We start from the raw sequence: 24,759 nt of genomic DNA on the forward strand, positions 1-24,759 counted from the left end.
TCGAACTTAGCAAGTTAAAACTGTTGTTTTGTTGGTAATAACTGATGATAGAGCTGTGCAGTTGTTATATTGAATATTTGTTTGATCTTTGGGCTGGCAAACATTTCAGTTGAGAAACTGAAATAACAGCCCAATACAATGTCAGGTGTCCATTGATTTCAAGTCAGCATTCAGCAGTGTAGCGAGGGAACTGGCCTGTAACACAAAGGTTACGGGTTTGATGATATTTCACCCTGGATCACAGTACTTACCTTGTTTCAGATTGTTTTATATCCAGCCGTATAAAGGGATTGTATGTAAAATGTAGTCTTTGTATGCTGCTTTGGATAAGAGTTCCTGCTAAATTCTGAAACGTAATCTAATGCAATATGATCCTAATAGTCGTCCTCACACATACTGAATGCAGTTTGCTTGATGAGTAGCATGTTAATTAGGAGATCATGCTTCAACCATGTGTCCATGCATGGTTCTCAGGAAAATTTTGTCCAGTCAGGAGGACTGGTTTCTAGGTGGTGTACATTGTCCTCGGGTCAACATATTGACTCATGTCTTGTATTTCCGATCAATGTGCTATAATTAGGGGCCTGCCTCTTGTGTCACTTAATACACTATCCACAATGTCTGTTTGGAGCTGCAGTGTTAACTAATGGCCATAGCAGACTGGTCATATTAAAACAAATCCTTATGGCATGTACAGTTAATGGTATAGGGGGGTGTAGACATTTTTACCCTATTAAAATAATAAAGAGACAATAATTATTAATAATTATTTGTAAAATTAATTAAAGCCATAGCTTTATGGCTTCTACTTAATCCAACAACAGTGCATTCAGTCGCAGTGCATATTAACAACTTGATGATTTCTGTAATACTTTTAAAAGATGAATTAAATAAATAACAGCAATGCGTTTTTACACAGTTACATGGTATAAACGCAATGGATGTCTTATTATCTCTTGCCCGAATAATACAATCAAATAAACAGTTGTGGTTGCTAATTTGGTTTTGTGCATTTGGCTGCTGAGACATCAGTTATTTCCGCGGTTCTCCACAGCTCAAGAGATTTCCGAACGCGGATCATATTACTCGCTTACTCCTTGCAGTAAATGTATATGACTCATGATGAGATAATGCTGTCATTTTAATGCCACTCCTGCTGGTAATATGATTTAGAGCAACGTTATTGAAGTATTTTAATCTCTTATAGCTTGAAATCAACCTTTTTATTTTGTTTCAGCTTAAAATAAACTGGTCTATGTGATATACAAGATGGAACACTCAGATTAATTGTGGTTGAAAAGTATAGGCTTCAGTATAGGCTAAAGGCTCAGGCCTTCTGTAATCATTTCTTGTATAACGATAACATCACAGTACCAGAAAGTGTTGAGTCATTCCTCATTACATGATGCATCATCCACATTACTTTAATGACATCACTGACATGTCAGTGCAGTCAACAGAGGGAGACTTCTGGATTCTCTGAGTGCTTGTGCACAGACAGGAAGTGCCATAAATCTGAAAATGTGATTACATTCACTTATCTCACTGAACAAAGAAAATACCAAAGCATTTTTGTCCACCATTCAAATTCTGTAAAACAACTTGACTGTAGAGAATGCAATAAACATATGTTTTAGGGAGTTTTCTGAATGTGTTACTGTATTTCTTTTTTTTTATGTCAATTGGCAACCATTGAGGTGTTAAAGCTGACTTTCTGTGAGGGAGAAAGCCTCATGTTATTTCACTGAATTGATTTCAATTGCTGTTTTTTCCTCTATTTTCAGATTCCTGCTGGTCTTCTCCTGTCTTGTCCTCTCTGTATTTTCCACCATAAGAGAGTATGAGAAGAGTTCAGAGGATGCCTTGTATATACTGGTATGTCTACAGTGATTTCCTTTTCCTTTCAAACTGTGCACCTATGTTGTTTGCTACATGTGTTTCTTTCCTTGCTATCTTTATTATTTGCTTATGTCTCTAATAGTAGGATTAGCATTGCATCTTGTTAACATGGCAGATGAAAAATATCATTGCACTGCATCATTGGTTGTAGGAGGTCAACTTGTAGGAGTGTTATCTAATTACACAGGGCATTGCAATCATTGCAGCTATCATGCTCTGAGCGTTTGTATTGCCATCCATAGATAGCAGAAAACACCAGATTTCAGCTCCATATCCAACCTTATGTCCCAACTCTAAGCCCTTATGTTTGCTCAAGTAGATCATGCAAACATTCCCAGGTTTCTCGTTTCCTTCAGACGCACTCCCACACAGGTAGGACGGTCTGTAAAAATGTCGGTGAGATGACTGTGAGGTGTGTGTGTGTGTGTGCCGTGCTCAGGAAATCGTGACCATCGTGGTGTTCGGCGTGGAGTACATCGTGAGGATCTGGGCGGCCGGGTGCTGCTGCCGCTACCGAGGGTGGAGGGGGCGGCTGAAGTTTGCCCGCAAACCCTTCTGCGTAATCGGTGAGACAGACCCGCCCCTGGACGTGCGCACCGGTCACCTGGGGGAGGGGTCAATGCTGAGGGTCTCCTTCTCACACAGTCTTGCTCTCTCTCTCCTGCCCGAAGGCGGTTGTGCGAAAGATGAAACAGAATGTTCCGTTCTGTTCTAATGTTATGAGTAGCAATGGCTTGCAGGTGTATTGCATTTCAGCAGATTTTAAAGGCCTTCAAAGACCAGCTCCTGACCTCATTTCAAGCTAGATGTTATCAATATTTCATATCAATGTTCAGTACGTTAGGTGCCTGCCAGTGACTTGTATATGAAATAATGTTAATATAATTGGATAACATATTTGCTGCATAGAAAATTTTTTCTCAGTGGTTTGTCTTGCATTGTTAGTTACTTTTTAATCATGATGCTATCATTAAACTTCAAAAAAATATTATATTATTATTATTATTGCCATAATTTATTGTAATGTTCTGTCTGTAATATGCTATCTTAAATTCAGCTCAGTTCTTTCCAAAATGAAGTGTCTAAAATGGGCTTGTTATTTTCCAGACATCATGGTGTTGATAGCGTCCATCTCGGTGCTGGCGGCCGGTACCCAGGGGAACGTCTTCGCCACCTCCGCCATCCGCAGTTTGCGCTTCCTGCAGATCCTGCGGATGATCCGGATGGACAGGCGAGGCGGCACTTGGAAACTCCTGGGATCAGTGGTCTACGCGCACAGCAAGGTGAGCACAGAACCCCTGAAACATGAGGGCTTCTTAAAGGAACGGGTGTGGTAGATTGGGTGTGGCTTTGTTGGGACAGGGCTTTGTTTGCCCAATGAATTCAACTCTGCTCCTCATCCTCAACTCATTTTAGGACCTTGCGAGGAGAAAAATACTGGAAGTGACATGACGTAAATAGGCCTGTCCTTTGTTGGAGGACTGCATGGACTGCAGTTATTAGACCTATGTTTCTGCTGCTGGGTCAAAATGCTTGGTGCTGTTTGCTGATTTTGCAAGATGGCATTTGCGCCTTCAGGCAAGATCTTTAGGTTCGCAAAACGATTTCAAATTCAGCTTGAAATAAGCCTAAGAAGCAGAGCTGTCAAACGGAAGTCCTGGGGAGCTGGAGTGTGTGGGTTTCTCTGGTTTCCTTTCAGTTAATGCTCAGTTTAAGTGTTTTTGCTGTTTTGCCAAACAGTGATTACAGTTAATTAGATGTTGAGACATACCAAGAACCAGCAGATGCTGCAGCAACCCAGGGCTGGAGTCTGACATCCTTGCCTCTGGGCATTTTGAGATACCGATGTTTAGTATTACAGAATAACAAGTTATCTTTAACAATAAAGTTTTATTTCACCTTTTTAGACTCAGTTCACTTAACACTCAGTTAAGTCTAAATTGTCCTTTGGGTCCTTATGTGGGAGTAAATGGTGTGTGGGCTCTGTGATGGATTGGTGATCTGTCCTGGATCTATTTTTTGCCTTTCACCCAATGTCTGTTGAGATAGGATCTAGCCCCCACCCCCACCCCCACCCCCACCCCCACCCTGCCCTGACCTGACCCTGACCAGGTAGGCAGTATATAAAATGGATGGATGGATGGATGGATATTATGTTTGTTTGGTCATTGCCCCTGCATTGGAGTCTTGGAAAAGAGTATTTCATTCTCAGTTAACAGCCTTAAGAATAATTAGTGAGGTATCAGAGAGCAGAGATTATAATTAGATAGTCTAGTTAATTGAACAGCTCAACCTGATACAGTGGGTGAAGTGGTCACAGTTCATTTCCTCTCATTGGCCACACTGATGAGTCAGTTCGGAGAGTTTCTAAAAATGGATTGAAGTGTGACCTACGTTTTAGTAGTAGCTTTTGCTGAAGTGAATTTTGAGTGATAACTCAAATCACTAACATAAATGTGATTAGCAGAATTGCTTGCTTCTCTATTGGCATTAGAAAAGCATATACAGATGGAAATTATTATTTTTGGTCCAAAGACACCTCTGTCCATGCTTTAATTGCTATAGTTAATAGGTGACTTCTGACTGAATATAATTATTCAGTTATGATTACTGGCATCAGGTACCAAGTTAATACCACTTGGCCCTAACACAAGAGCTGTACCCTACATTACTTGGCATTTTGTTTTTGTGACAAAACATAAAATTTCATTCTTCGTCAATCAACAGAATAATGAATAGGCCTAAGAGCTTTTGAGCAGTAATAAATTGAATTATGTCTATCGGTAATTTCATCACTGTTTCAGTCTCTTAAATGACGATGTTTCCTTAAAAAGTAAAGTGATGGGAGCAGTAGTGCAGTGTAAATGTGTGTAATGCACAGCCAGCTATTAATTATCGGGTGAAATCTAAATTTCAGTATTTATTGGTTGAGCATCAAGCTGTATAGTTTTTGAAATACCAGTTTAATGGAAGAACGGTTCTGAACTGCACCAGTGACAGAGATTTGGAGACCTAGACAATAACACCATATACAAAGTATTTATTATTTGTTTTCATGAGGGCGTGAGAGAGGGCACGCTGCAATCGGGACTAGGGCAGTTTGGTCTTGATCTTGTTCTATATCCGGGAAATACATAAAGTCTTGAGAAGATTTTGTGTTAGACTCCAACTTGAAGGCATGCTGCAATCGACCCATAATGTCTTAAAGAAATGACCCATACCAATACCAGAAGAGTCTTAAATAACAGTGGATGAAAATGCACTATTAATATATAGTGCTGGACTGCCCCCTCACCTGCCATCAGCAATTCAGCATATGCCGATGTCCTCCCATTGGAAACTTACTGAAGACATAGAGCTTGTCAAATATATAGAAATTAATTATTTAAAACCTCTTTATACTGTCAGTGGAGGAAGCCAAAAAGATAAGATGGTGACTCATAAAAGCACACTCCTGACGACAGCAAAAAAAAAAATAGGTATGCCTTGTTGCTTCTAATAATACCAAAACTTGTCAACAAGTGATTCTATCTGTGAGACAGAAATGGTTTGTCCCCAATATCATGGAGCTGACTGTCCGTGTGTTTGTGTGTGTGTGTGTGTGAGCGTGCACGTGTTTTTGAAGAATGTAGACATCCATGGTTCTCCTCCAAAACATGTGTTGTCACCAACAGCTTCTTCTCATATCCCAGACTACAGCTCACTTCCATATACAGCTTTAGCATGCAGTCCACATGCGCCCAATCAAATAGCGGGGCTTGCTAGACAGCAATTTGGGTGAGTCCCTAACTGCCTGAACCTTCCCATACCCAGAGCGATGTAATTGCCAGTTGCGCATCGCCCTCTAGGGTTACTGGATCCTGCTGGCACTGGCACGGTCCAGATTTGTGTGGCTGTGAGGTTCACCCATGCACTACAGCATTAAGCGAATTAGCTATACCACAAACTTCAACTTTTACGTTTTATTCTGCCAGCTGTCTAGAACAATCATTATATAGAATCCCAGCCTTCGTATGCCTTGCTGTTCTGCAAACTCTGCAGTCCCAGACAGCCGTCAGTACTAATCTCCAGAGTTATATTGACACAGAGCTCAAAGCAAACTTGAGTACCGTAAGTCTGCGTTGCTAAATTTGTGCAGGGGAAAAACTGGGCGGGATTCCAGCCAGGTACTGTGAATGCCCTTCTGCGCTACGTTCTCGGCCAGCGACTCATCTGTGAAAGGCCAGGGGGCTTGTGGGTAATGGATTGCAATGACGTGATTTTTAGTTCCTGGTTTTTAGATTTTGGTTTGTTTGTGTGTGGTTTGTTTCAAAGCTGGAGAAAAGAGCTATGGAAAAATGATGTACAAGGGTGCATTAGATGCATTAGATGAAGACAAACAGTAGTGTATACTAAAACAAAGTTTTACTCACTATATTTTTGCTTATAGAGAGAGTTGCCATTACAAGGACTTGTTATGCTGTTTACACTGAAACAAATACATGGTTGCTCAGCTGTTTTTGTCCTGATTCATAACTGGCCTTCCTGTAGCTGTGGGAGTCATGATGCTTGGGCTCTGGAACGAGGGTTTGTTGAGGTGTTTTTCTCTGTGGTAAACGATTATAACACATTTTTGTCGTCCTCACAGGAGCTGATCACTGCCTGGTACATCGGATTCCTGTGCCTCATCCTGGCATCTTTCCTGGTGTATTTGGCTGAAAAAGAGGACAACACCCAGTTTGAAACCTATGCGGACGCACTGTGGTGGGGACTTGTGAGTCCTGGTTTTGAACCTTTACGGGGACTCAGTAATATGTAATACTTGTTAACAGGGTAGTTCATTAATTCAGTGGTTGAACTTCAATATTAGATTTCCAGTATGTCTCTGGAAGATATTTAGTGTTCCCTACTGATTTAAGTCATCAATAAATGCTCTTAGGTTACTTAACCTAGAACAGAACTTTGGGGAAGGGCTTCTCTCAAAATTCTCAATTCTTTTGTAAATAATGTAGCATTTTCTGGAAACCTGTCTTCACTTACTTTCTCATGACTAGATTTGTTATACCTTGCCTGTGCACTAGACCAATTACCCTTTAACTTCCCAGAGAAAATATAGAGATAAATAGAGCTGTTGAGCCAGGATTTATCCCTGTCCGTTCAGCATTGATGGAAGGGTTCGCACATTGATTATTGAGGGTCTCTGTGTCCAATATCAGCTTTCTTCCCCCTCCATCAGATAACTCTGACTACCATTGGCTATGGCGATAAGTACCCAATCACCTGGAATGGACGACTCCTTGCCGCGACCTTTACTCTGATTGGTGTGTCTTTCTTTGCACTTCCAGCGGTAAGCTTCCCTCGAATGATGTGCCCTACTGAGGTATAAGGTGGCGGTATGGCATAATGGTTAGGGGAATAAGATTGTAACTCAAATGTTGTGGAGTTGATTCCCAGATAAGATTCTTCGTTTGTAAAACCCTGAATTGCTTCAGTAAAATATCCTGCTGTATAAATTGATCGTATGAAAATATGTAATAATATGACAAAATGAATATGTAAACGTAATGTGTGTGTGCTGTTGAAGAGGAATTGTTTTGTCCATGTTTAAAAGATATATGGAAGCTAGCCTGAAAGCAAAGAATAAGCCAGTGCTTGAATTTACAGATGCAGGAGAGAGACACTTATTTAGGGCATAAATGTACAGTGTAATATAATGATTAGAGAGCTGGGCTTGTAACATAAAGGTTGTGGCTTTGGCTCCCAGGGTACTGCCTTTGTGCCTTTGAGTAAGTTCCTTAACCTGCTCCAGCGAAATATCCAGCTGTGTAAATTAATTATATGTACAAAATGCTGTTTGTGTGAATTGCACAGTTTGTGTAATCACATGCTATCGATGTTTTAAGCAGTCATTGTGCTTTGCTGTAGGGTGCAGTCTTTTGATTGGTTCAAAAAAATCAAGGTCTGACAGTCTGCTTTCCCTGGGTGTCAAAGGGTATCTTGGGATCAGGGTTTGCCCTGAAGGTCCAGGAGCAACACAGGCAAAAGCATTTTGAGAAGCGGAGGAACCCTGCCGCAGGACTGATCCAGGTACAGTGATGCGTTGATAGATTTTGTCCATGTTCCCGAGCACTGCTCATCACATCTGAGGTGTCTAGTGCAGCTAAACCCGACCCCATGCAAATATAAGTCAGTACATTAGATGGAATATATCAGGGTGTCCATACTGTATAGTGTTGTGCTCGAGCATGTGCTGCCTTTTGTTATTGATAAAGTAACCTGATAAGATTATTGAAAATGCATCTTTAATTTCTTATGTTTTTTTTTCCTTAACTGTGTTAAGGCTTTGTGTTATTTTCATTTGCTTTGGTTGCAATTCAGATTCTTAATTTTCCACAGATAGTTTAGATTCACTGACCTGATGTCCACATTGATTTAATCTTTCGGGCAATAATTTAAAAAATGTTTTTTTATCTAAATGAATCATTTGGCGTTGAAGCACATAAAACGAGAAATTACGTGGTCTGATCGATTGAAAGTCCTAGAATGTGAACACAGGAAATCTATTGATGAGAATTGTAGCTATTTCTGACACAATGTGGCCTTTAAAGGCTAGATCATCCCACAGCAGACATTAGAAGTATCTAATTAAGAACAATTTGCAACTTCTTACAGTTCAAAAGTTGCAGTTGTGGCTGGAACAAAAAACAGCGTGTGGGGGGTGGGGGGGTCAGCCAATAGTGCAGTTGTTATATGATCTTGCAGCTGCAGGCACATCCACTGGAGCTCTGCTGTTGTACCTGTACCCAAGGGAATTAACCTAAATTGCTTCAGTAAACTGCCCTGTTGTGCAAATGCATAGTAAGTTAAAGGAAATATAAACTCTGTTAGACATTTTGAATAGGGCTGTCTACTAAGTAAATAATATAGGCTGCGTCTAAAATGGCATAATGTGTACTATATATGTATACTGTTATTCAGCGTTTCTTAATATGTGAGCAAAAGGTATGATGGCTTTTTGGACATACTACATCATCACCGAAACGCGCCACATCCTTTCAGCACTTTGTGCGTTGATGACGGCCACGAACCTGCCATTTAACGAAGATGCTAACGTTAGCGACAGATTTAATCTGGCACTTATTTAGCTACCGTTATTTGATGCATACTATGGTTTTGGGCATACTAAAAACGTTCACATACTATTTAGACATACTATAATAGTATGCTAGCATGCAATTTCAGGTGTAGCAATAGGCTGTAAAATATCACATGGCTGCAAATACAGGAAGTGACAGTGGAGCCAATAAATAACAGCTCTACTCAGCACATGAGGCTGAACACGCATTCTGAATCAGGCCTTGAATCCAAGAAATACCACACCAGTCCTGTATCTGCAAGACAGACAGAGAACAATGTTCAGCACTACGAATAACAGTAAAACGGAAAAAGGGATATGTACAAAATCCATTTTGCACTATAATACTGTAGCTCTTGTACAAATTGACACAATATAAAGTACAAACGCAGCATTATTTCAACTTGAAGGCCAACAGTTGCTCTGTGCATTTGTGTGTGAGTAATTGTAGGTGGTGGATTTGCATTCAGAAAGGGCAAGACTTAAGCTGACCTTCAACAAGCACAGAGCCTTGGTTTTTGAATAGGATTAGACAGAGAAATCTATTTTGTTGACAACGACTGTGCTGAGTAATAGGCGAATGGGCAAACCGTAAATAAACGTTTCTCCGTTGTCTGTTCCATGCGTGCAAATGCGCAGTACATGTACCACACAGGTATAGCATGATTGATGATGATTTTTTGTTTAATTGTGAAAACTTGGATTGAGCCCACACATTGAGAGTGTGCAGTGTATTGGAGGCATTATGCAGAATGGCTGTACACTGCTTTTAATCTTCTTTCCTTAACTTGTTTTCCAAATCCAGGCCGCATGGAGGTTTTATGCCACTAACCTGACACGGACAGACCTGCAGTCCACATGGGATTATTATGAGCGGACAGTGTCTGTCCCTATGTACAGGTATTTACTGGGTCTACTTTCATTCAACATCGACCTGAAATCAGCCCTCCATGCTCACAGCGCTGTCTGTATGAAATACTTGTGATTTAAGTGACTCATTCCAAGCTTTTTAAAAGTCACTTTCTTTCTTTAACAACATTACAATACTTCAATTGGAGAGGCAAATTTGTCTTCAACCTGGGAATGATCCAGTTTGGAGTTTTATGAATTCTCTTTTGATTGAACAGGCCAAGGCTCTGCAGTTCGGTTTTGCTTTGAACTTTTTGTCATCATTACATGTTTGCTAATTGACAGTAACATGGTCTCTGTGTCTCCATTCGGCCATATTAGATTATCTGTTTACAAACAGTGCTGGATTACATTGTGCTGATTACTCACAAAATGGAGATGTGCTTATACTTGTGCTTCTCTCCAGTTCTGTTGCTGATGTTGCGGTTCAAGGGGAAAGTTGTTTACCTAAACAACACTCGCACTGCTTCATGTTACCGTTTACACAATGGGTGCCGAAAAACACGGCTGTTTTTTTGAAATCTTCATTGAAAATTTTAAAAGCGTTGTACAAGAGATAAAATGGGTGTAGGACTTATGATTGATTTTACATTATTGATGCCTGGTAGATAAGTCTCTGTTTTTTTTAACCAATAATGTCTGATAGATGCTCAGCTCTTGCTACTTTGACATTTCAGCGGGCAGTACTGTAGGTTCCCAGATGGTCATTGTCTTATAGATTGCATTAAAATGTGCCAGATACATCAATCAAAGTCTGCTTCATGCCCCGTCTCTTTTGTTCAGTGTCTTATTGGTGTGCCAGAATTAATCTGGTTTCTAATTTGTTTAGACATATGAAACATTTTTCATTTATATGAAAGTAGTTTTTGGCTGGACCACAGCAGCGGGGCCAGCCCTACAAACGCGAATGTCTGTAACTGTGTGACTGAGTTGACTGAGTGATGAAGTTACACCATTGGTTGGCTGGATCACGTGTCTTAGGTCCAGCCATATAATAGGTTTTAACCTGGTCTTGTTCTTTGTGCACTGAGACTGACAAGAATCATTATATTAGTTATTAGTGTCGCAGCTATATAAAAAGTTTCATTTGTCATCTTTGACTTTCTGCTTTTAAAATATTATTTCAGTTTTTGCATGTGTTTTTGATCAGCACAAACAGTTTTTGTGTTTTAGAGTTTCTGACAAACTCTCAGCTTTACAATGACAGGTATAGAGCATTTCAGGTTTGTGGTCAAAAGCGCAAAAAAAAAAAGAAGCACTTCAAAAATCCCGTTTCACATTTTTCTCCCCCTGTACCACTTGGCTCATGCAATCCTCTACTTTTGACATTTTTTTGCAGCTGACTTGGAAAAACAGATACCCTGTTAGGGAATGAGGGAATAAGGAGATGGAGAAAGACTGTAGGGATAGCAGCTATAGTGTTTTATGTAACACTGTACATCTTTCTCTGAGACCCAGTTTGTTTCACAAAGCCTCTATTGTTCAAAGATAGCAATATTATGGATTGTAATTATTTTATTTTACAATGTCTTTAACATGATGTGAAAAAACTAATAGGCACTAATCTTTCAGATAATTGCCAGGCTTATTAATTCAATTAAACTCAATTATTATTTATTTATTAAATTCAACTCACCCAATTCTATTTGTGTAGTACTTTTTTACCTGTCACAAAGCAAGGAAACTTGGAAAATTAAGCTGGAATGGGCTTGAACCACCAAAAAACTGGAAAGTGAAGTACAAATAAATCAATTAAACTATTCATCTAGCATAATTGATCAAACAAAAGAAACATTAAAGGACAAAGTTCTATTCAAAGGTAAGATTTAGCCTTGTCTATTTCGAGATGATTAGCTGCCAGTGCTGGAAGTACATGCTAATTTTTATTATTTTAATTGCAGCTCATTGAGCACAATTGACTATATTCAAAAGGCGCAAGTATAGTGAATGCTGTGTAAGTGCAGTTATTGGATGGTGGTTGACCCTCCATAAAGACATTGGCAAATTATCCATTGCAATTCCAAGGACATTGTATTGATCCATCTGGAGTATTTGCTCGTAAGTGTTAAAATCTATGGAGATGATCTGAGCATAGCTAGTATCCGTTAAGTGCATAGAGGTCAATAAAATCCCCGCAGAGCTTTGTGGTATTAATGCTGGCCCTATGCAGATCTGGTCACGATGCATGGAAAACCTTAGCTGTATATTAGGCTCGCATATCTCTGAGACATGTAGAAATATAATATGAACAGCACAAAATGGATATATTCTGCCAAAATACACATAGATTTCACATTTCAGATTTTTTTTATGTAGATCTCATGTGAGAGAGAGGGAGACAGCATTATATGTACTGCATTAGTGTATTATATTATGTGAAACCACAGTCAAACCATATATAAAAATACAGAGAAAATGGGAGTTTTGTAATTCGGTGTGCTGCCTGTGGCATTTTGGAAAATGTTTGCCTCTGATAGATATCAATTTACCTCTCTTGTTTGAGAATTATGGAGAAAAAATAAGCGTAATTACAGTATCTGCGAGCGGGATAAAAATGTACAGATTTCTGAAGACAAGGACTATACTATTAAATTGAGCGAAATAGTCTGACTGGTTAGGAAAATCAATCTTAAAACTAGAAAACAAGAGTTATTTTCTGAATTAAATTTTTGAATAATTTTTTTTCCGGTGTGGCCAATACAGACACTGCAATAGCAGCATGCTCTGCTGACTGGTTTTCAGTTTAATATATTATTCATTTGTGCAGCAGTGAGCCTCGCCCATTCCATTACTGTTAATAAAGCCCTTGCCATTCCCAATTTAGAGTTGTGTCAAGTACAGAATTCAACATTTAATGTGGGAAATCATGCATAATTCTCAGCTAGTGCTTGATGTTGCTTGCGAGCAAGTCAATTTTTATGTTTGAACACCCAGTGGTGTGATAGCAGGAAAAAACGGTGGCTGTTGTTCTCAGAACTATACAGTACAGTATAGCTATGTAGCTATTCAGTGGTGCTGAGCTAGGAGAATACATTTTCATTACACAGTCGATTACTTTTCCCAGTGAGGAGATGAACATTTATGCTAAATAAACACATTACAAGGCTGTATGTCTGCATGTTCTGCTACACAAACAAATATTGTATGAAAGCTCAGTCAGTAAAGATACTGACCTCGAGCACAATCGAGACAATATAGCCTAGGCTGTACCATCCAGCTGTGACCAGCAGTACAGTACATGGCAGCAAAATGGAATGGGTGGCTTGAAGTCTCCCACGGTTCCTACATTTACCACTGTATTACCTTAAAAGAACCGGCCAGGTAGCTAACTAGCTTGCTACCACAGCTGAACAAAACTGTGAAACAAGACCTAGTGAAAAATAAGCTAGCTAGAGAACAGCCTGTGAAGCTACTGAGGTATAGAATGTGGCAGCGCATGTGGTCCTACAGGCTGGAGTGGACTTGCGCTAGCTCGACACCAGAACAGATACTGGAACACATAGGAAAAGGTGGCGGACTCGAATGGTCTTAATTGGTTTTCTGTAGCCCTGTTGCCTTCCTTCTGCAGACTGTGGATATGGTCTGAAGAGAGTTGAATTCTGTATTGTGAAGGAGACAGCAGGTGGATACAGAATCTATTTACAGAGCAAACACAAGGGAGGACCTGTGTGCATTCTGTTACATATAGTGAATACTGATTTAGCCAGTACAGAAGCCAGCTAAATTCTAAATTCTAAATATCAAAAGCACAAGCCTGTCTCTCATGGTGGTTCCTACAGTATATTTGTGTGTGTGTGTGTGTGTATGTGTGTGTGCGTGTGTTTGTGTGTGTGTGCATCTGCACATTTTAATTGCAGAATTCCCTCTAGACAGGTTAGCTGAAATGGGGCTTGAAGCTTTAATTGATTAAGCATCAACAGTTTAAGCCATTTAGGAAGAGCCCATGATTTTAGGATTTAAGATCTTATAATTGATGTGGTCACATTAATGTTCCCAGCATGTTGCATTTTCCGTTCAGAGCAGGTAGTGACTCAGTCAGGAATATGGTGAGACAGTGCCATCTGCTGTGAATTATTTCTTGCTGTAATTTTGTTTTAATTTAATCTATTAACAGTGAGTGAATCTATTCTAGCAGCAGTGGGCAAAACAGTCACAGCTTCTCCAGTTAGAGTTGCAAGCATCCATTGTGGGTTTTCACAGAGGAAATGTCATATTATTTTAATATCATATCATAATATTTAATCATTAGCATCAGTACATAATATTATGAAATGTGTGCCTGTCATTTTTGTGCCGTTCATGTTTGGTAGAAATGACTGACTCAATTTTCCCTATTTTTGTAGACTTATTCCTCCTCTGAACCAGCTTGACCTCTTGCGGAATCTGAAGAGCAAGTCTGGACTGTCGTTCAGGTCAGGTCACGAGTGTTCTGCTTTTGCAGCTATACCATTTGATTTTGACTTTATTTATCATGGCTGCCTGGTTTAGTATTAAATAGATATGGGTAATAAAGCATTAATATTAATGTGAACTAAAACATTAAGATTGACTAAATAATTACAATCAGGGTAGGTAGTTCATTTATAATTTCCAATTAAATGTAGTGAATGAAATCTACTGTATAAATATTTTAAAGATATTAATGGTAAACATTTGTAATTTATACCCCATAAGATTTTTCAATCTGCTTCAGTTACTAGGTGTTTCACTGAAACGTACATTGGGCAGTGCTTTTTTGTTTTCTTCTGATTATAAATTACTGTTCTTCTGGGTTTATTGTTCATTGTAATGTGTCCCCCTTTGTCACACAATGTGTCTGACTGACTTGTGATATGTAGTGGTGTGATTTCCCCGTGCTTCATTATTCCTAGTGTTTTACCAGAACATGTAGCAGATGTTTAAGTATGAATTACATTGCAGTGAGGCATGGGTGAAGACATATGATATAGTAGTAATGGTGTGTGTTTTTATGGTCTCTCTCTCACTCTCTCCCTCCCTCCCTCCCTCTCCCTCCCTCTCTCTCCCTCTCTCTCTCTCCCTCTCCATATATCTGGAAACACAGGAAGGATGCTCAGCCAGAACCCTCCCCCAGGTCGGTGTGAAAGCATTACCGTTATTGCCTGTCAGTTCAAGTTCACCTGCAGTAGTGGCTTTTAATCCAATGGAAAGGGGTGCTGCTACTCTTTTGATTGGTGACAGTATCCACCCAGAATGGATTTTGAGCTGAAATGTGCAGTCGTTCAGTCTGGATAACAGTCTTTACACAGGGTGTTAACGTGAATTTTCAGTGTTTACCAGGTTCCAGTGTTCCAGTGGATTTCCAGTGTTCACCTTAACAGATAAGGGACCTAAAGGATGTGGATATTATATACAAAGCATTGCTGTAGCTGCAGCTGATACTTATATGACCATAGACACCACCCCATACTTTCATGAATAGTAGCAGGCCCTCATAAGTGTCTCTGTACTGTTAGCAATTGATATGATAAACACTTTTTGTTGGGTGTCCCTAATTAATACTTACTGTAGGCTTATATTAGCATGACTGGAGTAATGCAAATTGAGGAACTTCTCTCTTAATATGTAATGTCATAATACTTTCTGTAACACTTTATTTAATTCCACATCCATAAGTTATGGATGGTATTCATTCAAGTGCTGCTATAATATCGAATAATGCTTTGAATATGATGGCTATGTAGTCACAATAAAAATATCCATAAATACAACAAAATAGCCAGGGGATACCAGTTAAAGTGTCGATCTATACTTTCTATCTTTTAAAATGTGTGGCTGATGTATTGTGAGTAGTATTCAAAGCTTGCTTCCATTTTGACCTGGATCGAATTCACATTTGTCCTGAACGCTGAATTCATTTCTCAGTCAAAGTTCAGAACAACTATTGAATGAATCTGTTCCTTGTGCTTGCCTTATTTGTACAGCTGCTGGTTCTCTGCATCATTGAGGGGATACCAGTAATCGCATAAATGAGCACTCCATAATCATGTTTATTTAAAAAATGAAAAAAATGAATATTAATGTTTATTTTTGAACAGCAGCAAAGTGTATTGACTTTTACATTTGGCGTTTATGAACAATTCTCTGCTCCAAGCTTTAGCAAGCAGGCTAATTAAATGACAAGCTTTCGGGTACCCAGCTCTACAAAATAAATCCGCCCAGGTTCATGTTTTCACCAGCAGAGCCAGTCAGCCACAGAGGAGTGCCTGTGCAATGTCAGGTCCTCCTCTGGCGTCTCTCTCACATTCATAATGCTTAACTGGCGCTTTGATCCGCTGTGGGGCTTGGCCTGCAAGAGCAATGCATTTCCATTGGCTGTGTGGGTATATTATGTTCAGCCACACAGAGCGCAGATTATAAGAAGGGCCTACCTGGGCTGCTTGATTTGATGGGTCAATAACTGACATGCAGAACGCCAAGCAGTATTAGAAATGTAGTCTATTTGAGTGCTGTGCTGTCAGAATGCCAGGGCTTGTCTGCTTCTAAATCACTAACGGATACCGCACCTGACACCCCTGTACGCATATTTATTTTGCTTCGATATGAAACCGGAATCGGATTCATATTTTTTCCTGCCGAGGCTCGACTCGTCCTGGAAGTGCTGTTTAGCATGGCTGGCCCTTTCACAGCTCACGTTTGCTTTCCCTGTCCTCGGGTGCGGGGTGGCACAATTAAGCACCGAGACATTAGCACAGCATATCAGAAACTCAGTGTAGTAAGTTTCTGGTGATAGTATATAATTTCTGTCCAGCTTTTTATTTCAGTGTATTCAGCCACAGTGAATTATTTTTATAGCTGTTGTCCTTGTTCAGTGTTAATTGCGGCGTGTGCGGCAATTTCCTGCCCCATTTATGTAGCTGGATGTTTCCAAGGGCAACAGAGGGAAAAGGGGGAAGGTGCCCTACCCAGTCCAGAGAGTTCTACCGTGCACAGTGCCCTCAACTAGCCAACGCATACGGCACACTCTCCACCATGCATGCAGAACAGTGCTCAGGTGTACCCTACCGCATCGCCATGTCCAGATAAATGACTATGCTTGTCACAAGTAATTTGTAAAAAAAATATATATATACAGTATATTAAAAAATTTTTTAAAGAATTTATGTGGAGACCAGTGCCTTCTGCATTACATTACATTTAGCAGACACTCTTATCCAGAGCGACTTACACAACTTTCTACATAGCATTTACATCCATTGCATCCATTTATACAGCTGGATATATATTGAAGAAATGCAGGCTAAGTACCTTGCTCAAGGGTGCAAAAGCAGTGTCCTACCCAGGAATCGAACCTGTGACCTGGGTACACACTACCAGTTTCTCCTTCCTCACTAACTCCTATTCTCCCTCATTTTCAGTAATGAGAGTTCATGCAGAGAAACTCTGTGTGGGTGCTGCATTGGAACAGATAGGTACCACAGGAATTTATTCGCACGCAGATACCAAGATCCGCACGGTTAGACCTTTCAAAGCATTCAGGTCTGCATACCCTCTCCTGTTTCCCCCGTGCACTCTTTTGGAATGATTTACCTACCCTCTAGAGGAGGTGCACCTGACCTGAGCCAGGTGCGAAGCCAACAGGCCATTAGTCTCCTAAGCAGAGTGTTATTGGTGCTGTCAGTGCTAAATGCTTAGCATTCTATGCCAGCAAGAACAAAAAGAACCAAAGGGAAACTATCGTATTTTGCTTGAGAACAAAAGCTATTTTTGTTTATTTATTGTGAATTATTCTTTTTTTGTTGTTGTTGTTGTTTTTTTTTTGCGTGCATCAAACAGTACTGGCTTACCTCAGTGCTGTGTTGATCCTTCTGTTTGAGATCTTTGAGAAGGGCAACAGTATTTTCTCCTTTTGAGTTATTATTAAAATATTATTAACATGTTGTGACTTCTCACATATTGGGATGGATATGAAACAGCACTGAAAATGATGATGGACTTGTAATTCATCCAGCATTTGTAGCTATGTAAGTCAATATTTAAATTGTTGACAAATTTAGACAAATTTAATGAAAATATTTGAATGTTACTTACATTCTTTTCCACAGTGGTGAATTACACTCCTTACACACACTGAATCTCCTTTATTTGCTTTTAATTATGGTGAAGAACTAAATAGTTTCACACTAAAAACTAATGGATTTGCATCTTGCAAAAGCTGTTTTTTATGCATCATTTCAATATGAAAACCGCTTATCGCCATGTTTTACATTTCTTTTGTTTTGGCCTGCTTTTCAAGTCCACCTTGAATAGAAAGAATAATCACCGCATTGTTTTGCATCTACATTTAGATTCCGCATTCTGGCCTCCTTTCAGCAGGGGGTCTAAATCATGACCTGGATTAGAAAGCACACCTTTTTTAGTTAGTCCCTTTTATATTCTTGATTGTGCTGAATGGCGACAAAAAGAAACGCTTCCAAAAAGACGCCAGTAGCATTAAGTGGTTTCCTAACACCCCGCATTTGCATGTGATGAATGCAGCACTGAGGGGTGGGAGGAGCCAGGTCCATTTTAACCAGCTTGTCTTGCATGTCTGTGCAGTGGTGCTGTTTGCATGCCAGTCTGTTGCCTATAAAATGACAAAGATATCATTGATTTGTCAGGAGCATGGTGTGGAAACCTTGACCTGTGCGGCAGTTCTAATATAACCCCCTAAACTGCAGTTCACTCAAGCACGGCACTGTATAAGTGGCCCCTATTTATGGAGGTCAAGCAATAAATCAAAGCTTATTCACATGTCAATCAAGTGGTGCTGTATGTTCAGTGATGCTTTCTTCTATATTATTAATTAATTATTTATAATACTTCTGTATTATAAATGAATAATTGAATATGCAAAGGAGTATGGTTTCATTCTTCCCACTTTGTCTCCCGTTGGAAACACTGTAAAATGAAATGGAAAAAAATGAGAAGGAAAAAAAGACAATCCAGGACCTTGCGGCATCTCATTTGGTCCGAATCGCAAACGTCACAAGCTGTTACCTCAAGGTCAGGTTTTAAATTTATTTCTCCGTGACAACCAGGGGCAGTCCGCATGACCACTCTGACACCTACAGGTCCTCAGCATCGTTGCCCAAATAGCAGCAGAGCACTGCCTTAACGACTGTGCCCGGGGATGTATCATTTTAATCTTGAATGCATGTTGCTTCCCGCCAAAATGAAATGTGCTCTTTGGCCCCCGATCCCGCGGCTTATCACGAAGGAAAACGCTCGGAGTGAGAATGAATGTGCCGACCTGTCCCTGACTCACCAGAGAGAATTAAAGTGAATTATGAAAGTGAATTAAAACTACACACATAGCACCGCCTGCACTCACAGGTTTAAATTCATTTTCGTCTGTTCTGTCATTGAAATAATCCGTCTTTATAATGGTTTTTTTTATTCTTTTTTTTTGTTGCTCACTCTGTTTACGATTTTTATGTACCACAGTAATTTGTTGCTGAAGGGCTCATAACGAAGATCACTGACTGGATTTAATACTCGGCTGCCCTTTAGGGTCTCGGGAGTGAAAAGAAATTGTTGTAGGCGGGACTTGGGTCATGTGGTCGGAGTCTTTTATCCATCTTTTTTATGACTACGAATGCTTGATGGATTTACCTCGGTGAGAATATGATCCGTCGGCAACCCGTGATCTGTGAGGGTAAATTGCTCGGACGTTCCTGCCAGTGCATGTACAGTGTGCCATGCAAGTGCATGCCTGCATGCCGCCGCTTGCAATGTGCCCGCATTTATGTGTTTTACAGTCAGACATGGTCAAGATTCCAACAGTGATTATTAATTGTTCCAATTCATATGACATCACAGGTAAGAGGTTATTACAGCTTTGATTACTCAAATTGATAATTTATTGAATATTTGACATCACTATGCATCGTCTCAGTAGTGATCAGATTACTGTGTAAACTATTCTTGCTTCAGTGGTAGATTCTGAGGCTGGATATCTAAACATCGGTTTATTCTTCAATAAAATCAGCTGGATGGTAATATTAGTTTATGATCATTTCCATGCTGTGTGCCACTAATTTACAGCCAGATGTACTGTGCTTGCAGTGAACAGGTAATTCCAAATGTCAAACCTTGAGGTGATATTCCTGAAATAAACAAAAGCTATGAGATATGTGAATTTAAGTGTTTAGTGTATGTCACAAATTATATATTTTATAAATATATAATGTTTATAAAATAATATAAGTATAATATAAATATATAATTTTAGATTAATTATATTAATATATAAATATAATATTTAAATTTAGTATTTACGTTTATGCTTTGGCAATGCAAATGCAAATTTTGTCATGCCATTAAAGCACTTTGAATTTTATATTTGTAGTAAATAGTGTCTTCAGTTAAACTATCATATATCTTTATGTGTGAACTATAAACAAATAATAGGAATTATTTATGAAATTGTTTTGCAGATACTTCAGAAATTCTATTTCTGTGATTGTGGTTACATGTATTTTTCCTATAGCTGGTCATTCAACAGATGCAGCTTTGGTAGGCGGGGTTTGTCCTACATCATTGCTTTGAGACAGGTGCAGCTTTGGTAGGTGGGGCTTGTCCTGCAGCACTGATGGTGATTGGTGCATCTCGCTGTCTGGTTTCCTCCCGCCCCTTGCAGTCAGAAGGTGAGCCTGAAGGAGAGGGTGTTCTCCAGCCCCAGGAGCTCGGGGAACAAGGGGAAGGGCTCGCCGCAGGGCCAGGGCATACGCAGGTCCCCCAGCGCGGACAACAGCATCGAGGACAGCCCCAGCAAGGTGCCCAAGAGCTGGAGCTTCGGGGACCGCAGCCGGGCCCGGCAGGCCTTCCGCATCAAGGGGGCCGCTTCCCGCCAAAACTCGGAAGGTGAGACCGCTTCGGTTACCCTAATTTAATGCTCTTACCCCTGCTTTTAAGAAGAATACTTTACTCATTGTCCCGGCTGTCAGCCCTGACTCACCAAGTGACATCACAGTTGATGACAGCAAGGTGATATTATAGATATACCCTTTGAACTACTTAATAAAAGTTTGCCTGTTGTCTAAATTTGGTCCAGTGAATCATGTATATGTCCATGTAAATGATTTTAAATTGTACACTATTCCTTAAAAATATAAAATTAATTTAAAAATGGATGACATCACCTGAAAGCCTAATGATGCTGTGGTGTTGTGATTGGATAGAGAGTTATTAAAAGGATATAACCTATAAACTGTCTTTTTTTTTGTTGAATTAATATGCATTTTGTATTTTCTGCTGTGTTTGTGCAGGTCAGTGGTCCAGTGTGTTGTCTGTTTTTTTGTATGTGATTGTGATTGTACGTGATTAATTACGTATGCATTATTTTTTTTATTCGGTACTACCAGTGTCTGGAGACACTGAAAAGCTCAAAGGGTTGAATTTGAATGGCAGTATTTAGAGCATGGCCAGTGTGTGGTAACTTTATTTAGTAGTACGAGCATTCAGGAACCTGCTGGCTGGCTCTTCAGACAGAGAGGTTTGATGCCCCTCCCCTAAATTTAGTACGGAACCCTGACCATGCCACTAGTGACTGTGGCTGGCAGCCCCACAGGGTGGGGTATGATTAGCGTCAGCCGGGGGGAGGGGGGGCGGGGTAATCTCTCATGCCCCCCCAGGTTGTTAGGCACCTGCGGTCTGCCTGCGCAAGCTGTGTTTGAACTGTATTCCTCTGAAGCAGTGACCTCACGGCTCCGCCAGTGGGCCGCCAAGCAAAGAAAGGGGGGAGGGGGGCGGCTAGCAGCACGCGTTTTGCGGCTTGTCTGAGGCCTCGTGAACTGACAGAGAAAGACGTAGCGTGTTTCGCTGTTACAAAGCTACCTGTTGCCATATATATACAGGACAAATGGTATAGGAGAGGGGAAGACCTGCTGAGAAATAGACATCACTGTGCACCTATTGTACACACATGGCTGCCTGTGTTCTGCTTACAGTGAAATGTCTGTGTATCATAGTGCTGTTTGTAGATGGAGTCCTCTCTGTGCCTTTGCATATATACATGTATCTGGGAAAGCCTGATGCTCACAGATTCCTTTGTTTCTCTGTTTGATGCTGTGCTAAAGTGCTGATTGAGATGCAGGATGAAGAATTCAGGCAGAAGAGCTCTCCAGGTCAGGATTGACTGGGAGGTTTGCAGTCCATGCAGCTTCTACAGTAAAATCTACAAAAATACCATAGCATTGATCCCAATTTTAGGATATGCTATTATTTGTGGTTTGCTTTTGTTTTTGTTTTTGAACCTTAATTAAAGTGTCTTTTTTTCTTTTCCTGTTGGAATAATGGATGCAAAGCAGCCGGAAAGCCCTTGGGTCAAATGTGCATTACATCAATACTGTACGTTCTACATTAAACTACATGACAAATGTCATTTTATGGTAGTGTGAAGAGATAGAAATGTGAAAGAGATTATATTTGTACTTACACTTAAAAAACAGTTATACTTTTACCTTGCACACATTATTTTTTGCTATTTTTTGCGTTTTGAAAGCTCCCAAATTTTGGTGGAAACATTCAGCTTGTGTGATTGAATTCATTAATTTCATCGTTTCATTTCTGTTTATTAACCCCTGTACAGTTGTGCTGTTTGCCTTCTCAAAATCTGGGAGCGTTTCCTGAGTATTGTTTCAAAATCATTACATTTGACGGCCATTTTAGAGGCTGACATTTGCATCCATTTCTGAGTGTAGTTCATGTGCTTTATGTTTACATTACTGTCCTTGAGTTCTGTAGGTACCTCACACCCTCAAATGCACAAGCAGCCATACGCTCCTATGCACAGCTGCATAGAGAAGAGCATACACATTTAACCAGGAACTGAATTCATATTTCAGTAGATGAGAGGCTTTCCTAAAATCAGTACATAGCAATACACGTATGTGTATCAGCTGTATCAGCTTAAAGGGTGATTTTTATCTATCACATGAAGCACCCAGGCATATCGCATTACGTACCTTGTTTTTATTTCAGTTGTTTTTTTTCTACTACTTTGTTTCACACTAGTGGCAAAATCAAAGCTTGTCGAAAAATGATTTTTGTAGATGTGATCACAATCAATACGACATATGCTGTAAAGCCTGATCCATGAAAGCTGGGTTTTATACTCATAAACCCCAAATTTTTGAATTATTAGTTGTTCTTTTATGCTCATTCAAAGCTATAAATTTGGGGCCACAAATAATATATAATGGCACCCTTATGGAACATAAAAGTGGAAGACTAAATATGCAATAGACAGATAGTCAGCTGTCTGTGTAGCTACAGTATGTGTTCAGTGTCATACTGTTTATTACGTATAGCTATAATATAAGGGTTGCATTTAATGCATCAAATCATTGCAGTATCAAGTATACTGTAGTTTCTGCAATGGTAATCAATTATCAGCAATAAGAATGTATATTATTACTTTTAACTAAATCGTCATGTCAGTTTAATGAGATTTTTCCAGAGCCAAACGTGTTCTGCGTTTCCTCCCTTGTCTATAAGTAGAAATCATCACTGGATGATTTTTGTTTCTGTACACATACATCTGGAAGTTTGTGCAATTGTGTTGTCAGACTGCCCTAGCATGTAACACAACATACACTACAGTATTGCATTCTTATATTGCAAACTGTGTGGTCATACAAGTTATATGCTTGTATTAAACACCTCATGTACTACATATTTTGCAGAAAGCAATGTAAAAGTATTTTTGAATTTCAGTTTTGATTTTTTTTTTGTCTGATTGCCTGATTTAACCACTGAAAATGACAGTGATTTTAAATAAGTTTCCACTTAAAAACATTTTTCCCTGTTTCTATTTAATTTGTTTGTTTTTGTAAATCTCTGGCACTTTTTTGAAAAACCATTTCAAATTCAATCCATCAACTAAACTGGATCTAGAGATTGATATTTTAATGATAAAATACCACAAGCAGCTTGGTTGTAATCAGCCATATAGAATATTGGATCCCTTCAAATTCTGTGCTAGTTTAAAAATTTTGAAACAGGTCATTCAACAAATGTTTGTATGTTTCTTTGTTCACTGCTTCCGAGCCCAAAATCTTATTTTGAACTTTGTTTTAATTAGCATTCATTTATGAGTTTCTTTTGTACATTTAATATTTTTACCTATAGGCTATGTATTACAATTTTTGTATTGATACAGCTCCAGACTGTACACAGAAACAAACCACATATTTTGTTTCTCCAAAAGATTTCCAACCAAAATCTCAACTTCAGCTCGAATTCTGCGTTCTTTTGTCGGCACATCAGATTGTTTCTTAGTTTTGGAATGTTACCAGTTGACTTATTAAGAAACACATAAATAAATGCATTTCAATTAAACCAGTTTGTCTGCATGATGCAGAAAAGGATTCTCTAGGTGGTGGAAATGAATCTGTTCCTTCTAAAACACAAGCTGATTATTCATGCTGAAATTGAACTTTTGGTTGCTGCGTGTGTGAGTTCTCATTTGTGAATTTTCTTTGGTGGCTGACAAAAAAATAGTTAAGGCCATAGTCCCAATCCTGTTTTGGTATGCTACAGTTTTAGAATATTATTACCAAATTGTCTTGGAACCATCGTATTTTTCTGTTAGCTATTGCTTACGGCAAATTATCTTGGGTCAAATTTGCAACCATGGTAATCAGAAATTGACACGATAGTCTAATGACTATGTTACTTTTTTCCTTGGCTGTGTTTGTAAGTTTCATTTTTTTAATTATTGTTTTTAATTTTAGGTTCCACTGGCATTACATTAATGATCCACTGATATTTCAAATTCACTGCTTAAATGAATTACTTAGAATTATGGACTGATCACTGTAGCGAACACATTGAAT

At 39.4% G+C, this 24,759-nt stretch overlaps 1 protein-coding gene across 1 annotated transcript in view; it reads left to right on the forward strand.

The window, feature by feature from the left end:
* Positions 1 to 24,759, forward strand: part of LOC135238319 (potassium voltage-gated channel subfamily KQT member 2-like) — a 52,095-nt gene that overhangs the window by 13,856 nt on the left and 13,480 nt on the right. The window contains exons 2-12 of the mRNA XM_064306103.1: positions 1,785 to 1,875; positions 2,339 to 2,465; positions 3,007 to 3,182; positions 6,527 to 6,652; positions 7,115 to 7,225; positions 7,870 to 7,965; positions 9,819 to 9,913; positions 14,266 to 14,334; positions 14,985 to 15,014; positions 20,562 to 20,785; positions 22,000 to 22,047. Coding sequence (XP_064162173.1) covers positions 1,785 to 1,875; positions 2,339 to 2,465; positions 3,007 to 3,182; positions 6,527 to 6,652; positions 7,115 to 7,225; positions 7,870 to 7,965; positions 9,819 to 9,913; positions 14,266 to 14,334; positions 14,985 to 15,014; positions 20,562 to 20,785; positions 22,000 to 22,047 — 1,193 coding nt within the window. The remainder of the gene's footprint in view (positions 1 to 1,784; positions 1,876 to 2,338; positions 2,466 to 3,006; positions 3,183 to 6,526; positions 6,653 to 7,114; positions 7,226 to 7,869; positions 7,966 to 9,818; positions 9,914 to 14,265; positions 14,335 to 14,984; positions 15,015 to 20,561; positions 20,786 to 21,999; positions 22,048 to 24,759) is intronic.

Source organism: Anguilla rostrata, chromosome 13, assembly GCF_018555375.3.
Source record: "Anguilla rostrata isolate EN2019 chromosome 13, ASM1855537v3, whole genome shotgun sequence".
Lineage (NCBI taxonomy): Eukaryota > Metazoa > Chordata > Actinopteri > Anguilliformes > Anguillidae > Anguilla > Anguilla rostrata.